A 12,328-nucleotide genomic window follows, 5' to 3' on the forward strand; every position below is an offset into this window, starting at 1 on the left:
TTTCAGAATCAACATGTTTCGACCATTAACCAATATATCTTTGCGGAGAAAAACGCAAGTGACGCCACCTGGCAACAAAACATATTTAGTCGAGATTGATGGCCAGTCAAGGTAATAAGTTATTCTTAATTCTGAAATACTAAGGGTATATTTTTTTATTCAATATATTACATAGAGGGTACTAAGGGTATACGCCTTATGTGCTCCACTCTTTATCCACGTCCCTGGTGTTTTGTACGACAGCTACATACCCCATTTATAACACAGAGCTGTCAGTCACAAACGATGCTTTTGCCTTTCGATTTGAAAGCGCATAAATTGTTTAGAATAAAATAAAAGTAACTGATGGACAAAAGCAGAGTGACTTTCTGGAAGGAATTGAACTCGAGAAATGAAAACAAGCATTGGCAGTAATTAAGATGGCCTAATTTCAAGAAAAAGTCACAAAACCCGGCCATGATCACTGTGTAAAATTTGAACTAGGGACCCTGAGCAACTTTTAAAATGTAAACGATAAACCTCGACCATTAATTTATGTATGTGTGAACACCTTGGCATTTTAATCAGTGGATTACCTTACCATTTGCATAAGCTGTGCCAGTCTTGCGCCGTACATGTGTACTTAGGCTCATTGTATTAAAAGAAAATATCCTTGGAAACTCGATTTAATATTGTGTCATTTCTCATAAGATTATTAAGAAGAGTACGTGACTAAGATTCGGTTCGTTTGTAGTTTGTAATAATAAAATGTAATTTAAATATGGTATGTTACATTATGAATATTGGAAGTAAAGTACATTGCACTTGTGTGTGTTAGGATTGCTTAATATGAATAATATCAATAGAAAATCAATAATTATTAATAGTCTGTGTAAATGTTTATTAAAGCCTGGTAAGCAGTATTTTTATTGAAGCAATTTTTTTTAAAACATAGCAAACTGTATACAAAGCAATGTTTACAAATAATAAAAAATAGGAAATGAAATAATGAATTAAATAATTTTTTTTTAATAGAGGGTATTCAAGAGGTGAGCCGCTAGTTGCTATTGTTGGATCAGACATGTCATTGAACCTTTTCACAAGAGATACCTTCTCATCCTATGCTAAGTATACAGGTATGCATAACCCACTTTTTTATTTTTACATAAGCACCAACAATGTTGAAAAGATGGGGCATTAGAGTTATCCCTCATACCCTTGAGTCCCTTTTCCATTCCAACACACTTGAGTCCATCCTCCATCCCAACACACTTGAGTCCATCCTCCACCCCAACACACTTGAGTCCATCCTCCACACCAACACACTTTAGTCCATCCTCCACCCCAACACACTTGAGTCCATCCTCCACACCAACACACTTGAGTCCATCCTCCACACCAACACACTTGAGTCCATCCTCCACCCCAACACACTTTAGTCCATCCTCCATCCCAACATACTTAAGTCCATCCTCCACCCCAACACATTTGAGTCCATCCTCAACACTAACACACTTGAGTCCATCCTCCACCACAACACACTTGAGTCCATCCTCAACACCAACCCACTTGAGTCCATCCTCCACCCCAACACACTTTAGTCCATCCTCAACACCAACACACTTGAGTCCATCCTCAACACCAACACACTTGAGTCCATCCTGCACCCTAACACACTTGAGTCCATCCTGCACCCCAACACACTTGAGTCCATCCTCAACACCAACATACTTGAGTTCATCCTCCAACCCTACACACTTAAATCCATCCTCCACCCCAACACACTTTAGTCCATCCTCCACCCCAACACACTTTAGTCCTTCCTCAACACCAACACACTTTAGTCCATCCTCAACACCAACACACTTTAGTCCATCCTCCACCCCAACACACTTGAGTCCATCCTCCACTCCAACACACTTTAGTCCATCCTCCACTCCAACACACTTTAGTCCATCCTCCACCCCAAAATACTAGTCCATCTTTCACCCCAAACTAAACACACTTGAGTCCATCCTCCACCCCAAAACACTTGAGTCCATCTTCCAGCCCCTTACATTTGAATCTATCTTGATATAAAAATGCATACAAAATTTAAGATTATTGACTTTCTTAATAATTATAATATGCCGAAGGACATTCCAATTGACAGATTGCCATTCAATTTAACTTATCTACATTAATATAAAATATATTCAAATCTATATTCATGATATTTCTAAATGGAATACTACATACAACACAATGTCTTTATGAATTTGTAATTTACATAAAATGCAAACATTTATTGAAAATTGAAAGACTGAACATCAAATAACAATATTGATTCAGTTTACGTGTTGTTGATTATTTGTAATATATTTTTGAAAATAAATTATTAAAGCCTTTATATAGCAATCAATTTATTATGTGCTGCCTTTTCATTGATGGCACATACAAAATTGGTGTGACCATATTGAATATCACATCACAAAAAAATAATATTGGAGTTTTACTTATCTATATAAGAAGTCGGGGTAGCATAGTGCTTATGACATACAGAACAAGGCCATATACATGGCTGCAGTCGCATGCTCAAATTTGAGATAGTGTTTACCGACCGAACGACCGACATAGTGAGCTGTAGAGTCGCGACTAAAAACCTGAGTTCAACTCTCTGTCCACTCAGTTGTAAATGAAAATATTAGGGAGGATAAGTTAAATAGAAACTGGCCACCCTACCACATAATGTCAAAACTTAACAGATCATTCCCCATGTTCAGAATAAATATGGACTCGTGCCTTTTTGATATCACTTTACGAATGTCTAACATTATTCTGCTGCAGTAACTACATTTTTTTCTTTACTCTTAAACATGTTTATGTAATTATTACATTAAACCATTGAGATTATACATGATTGAAGTTTTATGTAATTATATTACATAGCCTATGTAAATACGTGAACGTGATTGGTTGAAACTGCATCACATGACTACTACTGTGAGGATCGTAAATAGTATATTTCCTCGAGTACAATGAGTTATTTTCGCATGATTATCGTGTTCCTGTCATTAAACATATAAAATCCAGTAAATTCTTGAGGCCTCGCCTTTTATATCGGTAAAATATAAGATTTGACATCCCCTCAGGAAATGATATTTTGCTCTTGAGAATTATATTTCCTCAAGCAAAATATCATTCCCTCTGGATGTCAAATCTTATATTTTACCTCTAAGCAGGCAATATCTGTATAATAACTACTGCAGTTACTGCAGAATAAGTTTGGCTTACCTACAAGCTTTGCTTTCTTGATTTTGGTACTTATATATATACTTATTAATATTATATTATTCAATCATATGGTATGATAATAAAATTTATCAGAATTATCCTTTACATCCAGTAGATTTTTGATCAATTTGTTTTTGGTCATTGACCTGCCAGTGTTACAGTTTTATTCAAGAAGGTCTGCATGTTTTTGTTTGATGTATAGTCGTGTATAAACATGGCATTAGACTGATTGCACATAACGCATTACATAGGATTAATATACAACTTTCTCAAAATCTTGCCGCAATAGCAATGTTAATCATACAAAGACAATGTTATTCCTCTATTTATATTGAATCATTTGTTATCCTTACTGATCTTTACAACAAGTGTTTTTTTTTGGTCACTATTATTACTATTATTTTCTTACTTTATCATGATATGCCCCGTCTTCACCAGCTCCAAAAATTACTAAATTCTGTATTCTTCTGCATTTGTGTACGATTACACCACTCCGTCAGTGATTGATTGATTACTGCCTCTCCGCTTAAAAGTCTGCCGACATTTCCGCTTGGGCTGCTCCGTATATCTCTTTTACCAGTTTCTTCCAATCGGATCTTTCATTGGCTAGTTGTTTAAGTTGTTTGATGTCTTCTTGGTTTTCAATTGTCTTGACTTGATGTTTGTGTTCTGCTTATAAAGGGTGAGTAGGTCGTTGCTGAGAGTTATTGGTAGCGGGTGGTTCTCGGTCTTCCTTGAAATTTTATATTGGTAGTGTTGCTGAAATAATAGCTGTGTAGCTGGTGTACATGGGTCTTGTCTGAGTATGTGACCCAATAGTCTCCATCTTGCGTTGACTATTTCTAACGAAATTGGTTTTGTTCCTGTCCTTCTGTATAAATTTATGTTCGATATCCTGTCTGGGAACCTGATACCTATGATTTTGCCGTCAGTGTCAGCATATAAATTGAATCAATTGTTATCTTCATTGATCTGTTTTTCTGTTTTTTACAAGGGTTTTTTTTTTAGTTATGCCACTTTTTTTTAAATACTGTTATTTTCTTTGCCATCTCCAAAAATTACCACTCAGATATGTATGAATCCTCTTAAAACTTTATTTTTTTCCTGTCTGCACAACAACGCCCATCATTTGTTCCTCTTATATAACATTTGTGGGTTTGATTGTAGGATCATTTTTGTATTAATGATCGTCTTGAGTTCAATGGTTTACTGGACATTGCGTAGTAAGAATATTTTTGTGGGCGTAACCTGTTATTTGATTTTTACAGACTAATCGCATTGTGGTTGACGTCTGTGTTTAATTGCAAGAGTACAATAGTACATATAACATGTTCACACTGATATTAACTTAAACTCGTATTAAAGATGTATTGTCTCCCAAAAGCATGAAAAATGAAGATTAATAAAATCAGACTTTGAATAGGTTATTTTGTAGTTTTAATATTATTCACTTCCGTAGCAAAAAAAAACAGAAAAAAAATAATGTTTTCCCTTATAAAATGACCAATTTAATGGTTAAATTCAACCAAAAATCCATTGGCTGGCAGCCAATTTGACTATTTTTTGCTTTAAATTACAGTTTTTTAAGGTAAATAATTTTTTATTCGATCTAATTTTTGGTCAAAGTAGATAACTATTATGTGACATTAAAATGGCATATTCAACAAAAAAATTTTAATAATTATTTTTTCAGGGGGACAATACATCTTTAAGACATCTTACACATTGAAACCTCGGTCCCCACAGGACTCTGGTTTCTTATGTAATTACCATACTTTATCGACTACAATAAAAATATTTCACAATTACCATTGTAATGATTTATTTATGCAGATCTAAATAATTTTAATCCACAATAAATTGGGTTATAATTTACCTTTGATAAATCTTGATTCAAATTTGTATTTTGTTACTGTACAACCACTGGGAATACTTTTGAATCATTGTTAAATTGATCTTGAAATATATTACTACAGTGTGAATACAACAAATTTACATAAATGCAGAATGATCAATAGTCTGCTTTATTTCCATTACCCCAAGTCCTGATACGTAAAACCTGTTTTCCACTAGGCAAATTTGTTCGTCATTTGAATCGTCGGCTTATACGTATTCATCATTCCATCTTCCAAATGTCTTTCTGCGACAAATTATTTGAAAACTTGTTTTTCACAGAATAAACAACAAAAAACATGGCCTCCTACCTCATGTCTGTGGAGAGACTTTTGTAGAGATAAAAACCAAATTGGTAGATTTCATAAATTATAGGGGTGTTCACTAGGAACTATTAAACATGTGCCTCAACCACTGTTTATTTAAAACGGTTGTCATAAATTTACAATTCGCTTAATCCGGAACATTGACCGATTCCAAAATGTGTTAGCTATTACTGTATATATTCAAGGTATCTTTAACGTCCGGCAGAAGCGAAATACATTTGCCAGTAGCCTTTGGCGAATGGCTATTGTGAATCAAACATTTAAGCGATAATATTATAAAAAATATGTCAGAATTATAGGAACATCAGTCCCCATTAGTTTACCAATTATTCTGATAATTTCTTTTTATTTAAGGTATTTATGATTTTTTTAAATGATTTCTAAATGTACAGTAGGCAAACATGACTCATTGTATTCCTTAGGTTCAATTCTGTATTGATACTGGGGCAGTGTCACTGTTGCCGTGAGTGAATTTATTCCCATGCTTAGTCATATTCGCAGCACATAAAATATATTATTATTATTGCGAGATGTTAAGTAATTACCATTGCCAATTTAAATTGCAATGCAAATCATGAGTAAATGAAAGTCACTTTTAGTCATAGTGATCTAAATTTCTGATATTAGTGTAATAGGACATTGGTATGCTGAGCAAAGCACGCATCAAGCCCACGCCAACAAGCTTGTTGAGATTTTTATGTTCATTTCAGATGTGCCTTCGGTCTAATAACATCCTGGGAGTTATTGCAAATGTCCATATTAATTTGCCTATCTAATTTTCTTTTCTCAATTTATTGTAATGATGCAGACTACAGTACTGTTATTGCAGATTTGCTTCAAGAGTGTCTTCACACATGATGTTTTAAAGGGTAGCTCTCCGGAGTTAAACCTTTTGTTGTTCATTGTTGCCAATATCAGTTGTATGTATGTTGCAAAGTGTTGATTAAATCTAGAGCTATACCCTTTAAGGTTTCTGTGTCTTGCTTGTTTCATGCTGGTAGCCAGGATTTTTACAGAGGCATATCACATGAACTAGTATACAAATATATACTGGGCTGAGTTTAAAAATATAGCCCAAGGTGGAGACTATACTATATCTCGAGTCGAGGAATATAGTATGTCACCAGATCACCCTCTATATGTCAGCTTCATACGCAAGTTTACCATCTACTAGGGCCGGCTAGCTATGCAATTGTCACGTCGCATGTGTGGATCCGATTGTGTTGAAAATAAGACATGCGCAGCCGGTCTATAGATCGAGGGCATGGCAATAACTATAGACCGGTGATTAACCAATCAGGTGCCATGAATTATTTCTATTTACCATCACCTTTGCTGCTCACATCTCTAGTTTTAAAATTGTGCACTTCTCGGCAAAAAGGGGCATTTGTTTGAACCCTCTGGCATGAACCCTCATTCATTCACAAACAAAAATCATTTTCACAGTAAAACTGAGTTTCTATAAATGTTTACATCTGTAAATATAAATTATGCTTATTTTTGGAATAGGTAGACAAATTAAAATGCGTTTCACCAACTCCGTGTCGGTTACTCATCTTAGCTTACCCTCTAGTGATTATAATTTATAGCAATGGATGAAAAAAAAACACTAAAAAACAATAACAAAAGCCCAATTTACATACAAATTATGAGCAGATGTTTTGGTGATTATATATTTAGATTAACACAAATTATATGATATTTCTAAAATGAAATGTCTACAACTTACCATAATGGCAATTATAACTCTTAATATTCATGAACTGTTATGCTTCAGTAAAGGCTAAGAGAGGTTCGTTAGGGGAAAAGGGAGCATTGCTTAGAAAAGAATTTGTCATATTCATAAAACATGCCGTGTTAAATACCGTAACTAAACTTTTATTATTAGTAGCAGTAGTAGTTGTATGTTGCAACCGATTGGTTAAGAAGACAGTGGAACCATTATACATAGCCATAATACCAGCAAGGGTTCAAGGCTCACTCGATACTTGGTGGTAGGACAAGTTTTCTGATGTAGGTACTGCCGTCCAGTCTGCCAGGCCCAGTGTACACAAAATGCTGGTGTGCACTTTAATAATAACCGAGTAGTCTACAGTACATCTTTCAAGATGAGTTAGAGTTTTCCCCAGTTTGCTAGTTAACACACAGCCAGTGTTGTGGACACGGGGAGGGCCCTGAATTGGTAGCACTGACATGACGTGACCCTAATCGGGAAGAAGCATGGCCTAGTCCACAGTGCCATGAGCAGAAATTAATGGCGACTATAGAAATTGTCATGATTATAATAATTACAAATTATCTCCATTGTTTTTCTGTTTATTTACTCTGTCAATCACAATGAGTTTGAAATAAACTAACATTTGAGTTTTGTAATTAGAAACCAGCCCTCTTAGCTTTTATTAGTTTCTATAGTATTCTCAGTACTTAGAATCATCCTTTTCTAATATACTATAGTAGATGACGATACAATGCGATACGATAGTCATTTTTACAACTAGGTACAAATGAAATTTGGTTGGTTGGTTTACATTTGATTTACATACAATATACAAATATAAAGAAAACAAAAAAGATACAAATATACCATAAATAAAGAAGGGGAACCGACACATACAGCATACAATGTCTGTTTTGTTTGCATCTAGGTTTCATTGATTCAAATGTAGGACCCCTTTAGTGATGAGCTTAGCATCCAGAAAATCTAAAATCCCTGTTAAAACTGTGCGATAAAAAATAGCCGTAAACTACTAATTTCACTCCATCATTTCACACCTCTGAAATAAACAACATAAATTTTGCACTTCCCCATTTTCCCCCCACTTGTGCTACCAGTCCCACAAAAATATACCCCTTAATGTGGCACCTTCCCATATGGAAATATTTAAGAGTGACCTCCCCAAAGACATTTCTAGATGTAGTATGCTATGACCTGATTGCCAAAAATGTGCTTTCCATATACAGTAGAACTCTATGGAACATTTTAATAGGATGTCCCCCTGTTAGAAAATAAATTCCCCCTATTTGTTTTGCATAAAAATTGAAAGTGTCTCCTTCATAGGTGTTCTCAGAAGACTGTATTTAACTTTGAGATTTCTTGGAATGACCTATTAGCCTAGGGATGCCTCTAGGTTGGCAATCAATATATTCCACAATGTAGCCCTGCACCTCAATTTATTATGTATTTTCAGGAGTGGCTTTTATTCATTAATATGATTTATACTGCAATTGAAATGTACCGCTTTACGTCCTATTGTTTTTTCATTTCTGTGTTTTATATATATGTTTTGTTTGCTTTTGAATGTTTTGTTTTTGGCATCCCTGACACAAGCTTTTGCTTTATTGGTGACGCCACCATTTTGGAAATAAATGTTAATTTTGATTGATTGATTGATGTTTGGAATGCATGTATTGAACTGTGACCAATGGCTTGGGAAATGACGTAAATGAATTAAATCATTTGGAACGCAAATGTAAACACGCCGGATCTAATGAAAACAATTAAATCTCCAGATCCTAGATCATGTTCCCCCACAATCGCATGTTGGATACCGTCGACATACTGGAAATCGGAAACATGTTTTTAATAATCATTTATTAACAATTTGTTTCAAAATGTTAGTTACTTCATGAGCATATTTTAGAGCATAAAATATCAATCTACATATAGTTTTAACAAATGTTAAAATTAATTAACATCACAAAACACAGACCTTACTTTGTTGTGCCCTTTTGTGCCTACTTCCGTTAGAGAAGCCATTTCCATGGCAATAATTGCACTCGTTATGCTTGTTTTCATCAAAGCTTAACTCAATCAATGACTCTGTTATAAATATATTCATTTATGAATGACATGATAATTGCATAGGATACCATAAGATGATTACTTTCAATATTGCTTCAAATGTCAACCTTTTCATGTTCATAATTCTTAATTATGAACCTTATTTTTTTTTTCTTTTATTTTATTCAATCGAAACCAACAGCGATAATTAGCGCCACTAACAGGTTTGATACAAACAAAGCCAGGACTGTTCAAAGCACCTTGATTGGTCCTTGATCAAGGGCTTCTCTCGTCCAGTGCCCACCTTCACCAGAGGAAAGGCAGATACTAGATGCAGGGGCTGCCATAAGAGTCAGCAATGCTGATTTCTAATGCCTAACGGGACCCCAGCTCCATATACAGCACCCGATATTCCCAGATGGTCTCCCAAGCTCTAACCAGGCCCAACATCGCTTAACTTCGGTGATCTGACGAGAACCGGTGTTTTAACGTGGTAAAGCCTTCTATTTTTTGATGAAAATTGTTCATATATAATAACATTTTTGATAATTGAACCTCAAAAGAAAACACTGTGATGTTTCCTGGATAAATATCCTTTTCTTGACTAGTCAAGGTAGATCCTCTCATTATACAGTATCTACTACTACAAACAAGATAACTTTATTGTCAAATAATTCAACGAAAGATTTCAAATTGGTTTTTCTCATGGCAACTTAATTTTAAAATAGAATAAAATCAGTAAAATGTTTAGAACACAAAGCAAAATGCACAGTATAGTATAAATATACAGATTAAAATGCATATACAAAGGATATACAAAATATGAAAATTAATATTAGAGGATAAATGCAATTAGGTGTTCCCAGATGTTCGAAAATACAATTATTTCTGTTTGTCGTCATTATATTTAAATATGCATTGTGGAACAAACGACAGTCGGTACCGTGCTGCCGTAACCTTGATGGTACTCTTAGTCTACATCCAGTTCGGTTAAACACGAAGGATGGACGAAGTGGATGAGTATCATCGTTTATAATTGCAATTCTTTTCTGTTCCATTCATACATTTCCATAACACTAGGCAGATTATTATCTCCATTTGTGCATTCCTTAGCTCTTTTAACTAACTTGCCCACTTAAAATAAGCAAAAATGCATAATTGAATATCGCCACCAATGGCCAATATTGAGAGGGCAGAAAATACTTATTGACTAATTACTTCTACCACGGTGACGGTTAAAAATCTACCGATGAAATCAGAAATTTTGTTTTAAAACCCTTGATGATATCTTCCTAAGAAATAAATAGGAAACAATATAGTAATGGTGAACACTAATGTTGAAATCTGTGTTTCTCGGAACATGAGACAGATGGGTAAGTATCTAAGGAGGAGATCCGTGCAAAATCTTATTTCAGAATTAAGCATAATTTATATACTGAAGCCTATAGTTAATATTTTGTTTTTTTATATAAAAAGGTCAATTTTTCATAAAATTGAGAGATTAATATTCGATATAGAGAATCTAATACTCTGTCATATTCATGACATTTATTAAAACTGAATTATGTGTTATTAATCCAGTTAAGTTAACATTTAAGTTTTATATTTAGATGAAAGCTTATTTTTTAGCCCACTCTCTGCAACAAAACAAAATGAACTTCAAACAAACTGCAAAATGATCGGACAATTATAGAATGTTTCTTGGTGATTTAGCAGTCCACTGCGGGTCGACATATCCAAAGCTCTCTATTTAACTTCTTTATTTTGCTTTTCTCAACCAGGTGTTTTCATGTTTACATGGATCATCTGCCCAGATGGATAGAACAATTACAGAATAAATGTTTCTTCTTGGTGATTCAGCAGTCCACTGCAGGACATATCCAAAGCTCTGTATTTAACTCCTTTATTTTGCTATTCTTAACCACATGTTTTCATGTTTCCTTGGATCATCCCTCCAAATCCATCTCTTCACAAACTTGAGACGTAAAATTAACTTTCTCGGTCACTGTTTTGTTAAAACTTGATGAGTAGTCAATTCCCAAATTTCGCCATTTTAATTTTAGAACATTAAATAATTTGAATGAATAACATTTTTTATAATGGTTGCCTTATATTGACTAAACAGGTAGTTTTGTAATTCTGTAATCCCCATTTACACTTTATTGATGATTAGGTGGCCCACAATATGTTTACACTTACCAAAAAACCTGATTTAAAATTATTTTCTAGGCAGCCAGCAACCACTTAACAAAAAAGTTGGCCTGAAGCCACCACTATTGTGTTTACACTTGTTATCTTTCAAAATATCGTTCAATATGATTTTTCCCTTTTTGCACATCACATCTTCTCTTCACTCTCTCCTACTCTATATGTACTGTTTTAAATCTGTGTGCCCATCATCTTTATCAGGTGTGATTGCTACGGTAATTCTATATTATTCAGATTAAAAGCTTGACGATCAGCGATAATGAACCAATATTGATTCATTAATCAAGACAATGTATTGCTCTGCTACTGCGGTATTGCTTTCATTATCGTACAACTCTGCATAGGTGTGCTAGTTCTGATAAATTCATCTTCCCAATATTCATTGAAAACATGTATTTTATAGTGATCTCAACTGACAGTCATAATTGTCGGAAGTGCTTTCTTTTATAAACAGTATCCGGATAAGTTATGCGTAATACATTTAGCATGTAGTCAACTCAGAATGTACCCATGTTTTCCGGTTTTATCTTGGGTTTGGTGGTTTTCAATCTAAAATAGTTAATGGTTTTTTTGTGCACAATATTTGTCTTATTTTATTTATTCATTCATTTATTTGTCAGAAAAAAAAAGCATCATGACATTTACAACCAAAATGGCAATAGTTGGTTGAAACATTGATTGTTCGCTAGTCTAGTTTATAAACAAAAAACAAACATATATTAATACATAAACAATTTTTTATTTATGTTCATTGATTAGGTTATAGTTTAACTTTCATATAAATAATTACTAATTGTAATACCACCATAATATGGAATTATGTTTTATTCATATTAAAAATGTATGATGCTCTCTATGTAGGTCATCA

General features: G+C 34.1%; 1 protein-coding gene across 3 annotated transcripts in view; it reads left to right on the forward strand.

The window, feature by feature from the left end:
- The window catches only part of LOC144850840 (WD repeat-containing protein 89-like), a 66,965-nt gene that overhangs the window by 16,684 nt on the left and 37,953 nt on the right, over positions 1-12,328 (forward strand). For all 3 annotated transcript variants that reach the window (XM_078708313.1, XM_078708315.1, XM_078708314.1), the window contains exons 2-3: positions 7-111; positions 1,015-1,115. In XM_078708313.1, coding sequence (XP_078564439.1) covers positions 7-111; positions 1,015-1,115 — 206 coding nt within the window. The remainder of the gene's footprint in view (positions 1-6; positions 112-1,014; positions 1,116-12,328) is intronic.

Source organism: Antedon bifida, chromosome 8, assembly GCF_963402885.1.
Source record: "Antedon bifida chromosome 8, ecAntBifi1.1, whole genome shotgun sequence".
Taxonomy (NCBI): domain Eukaryota; kingdom Metazoa; phylum Echinodermata; class Crinoidea; order Comatulida; family Antedonidae; genus Antedon; species Antedon bifida.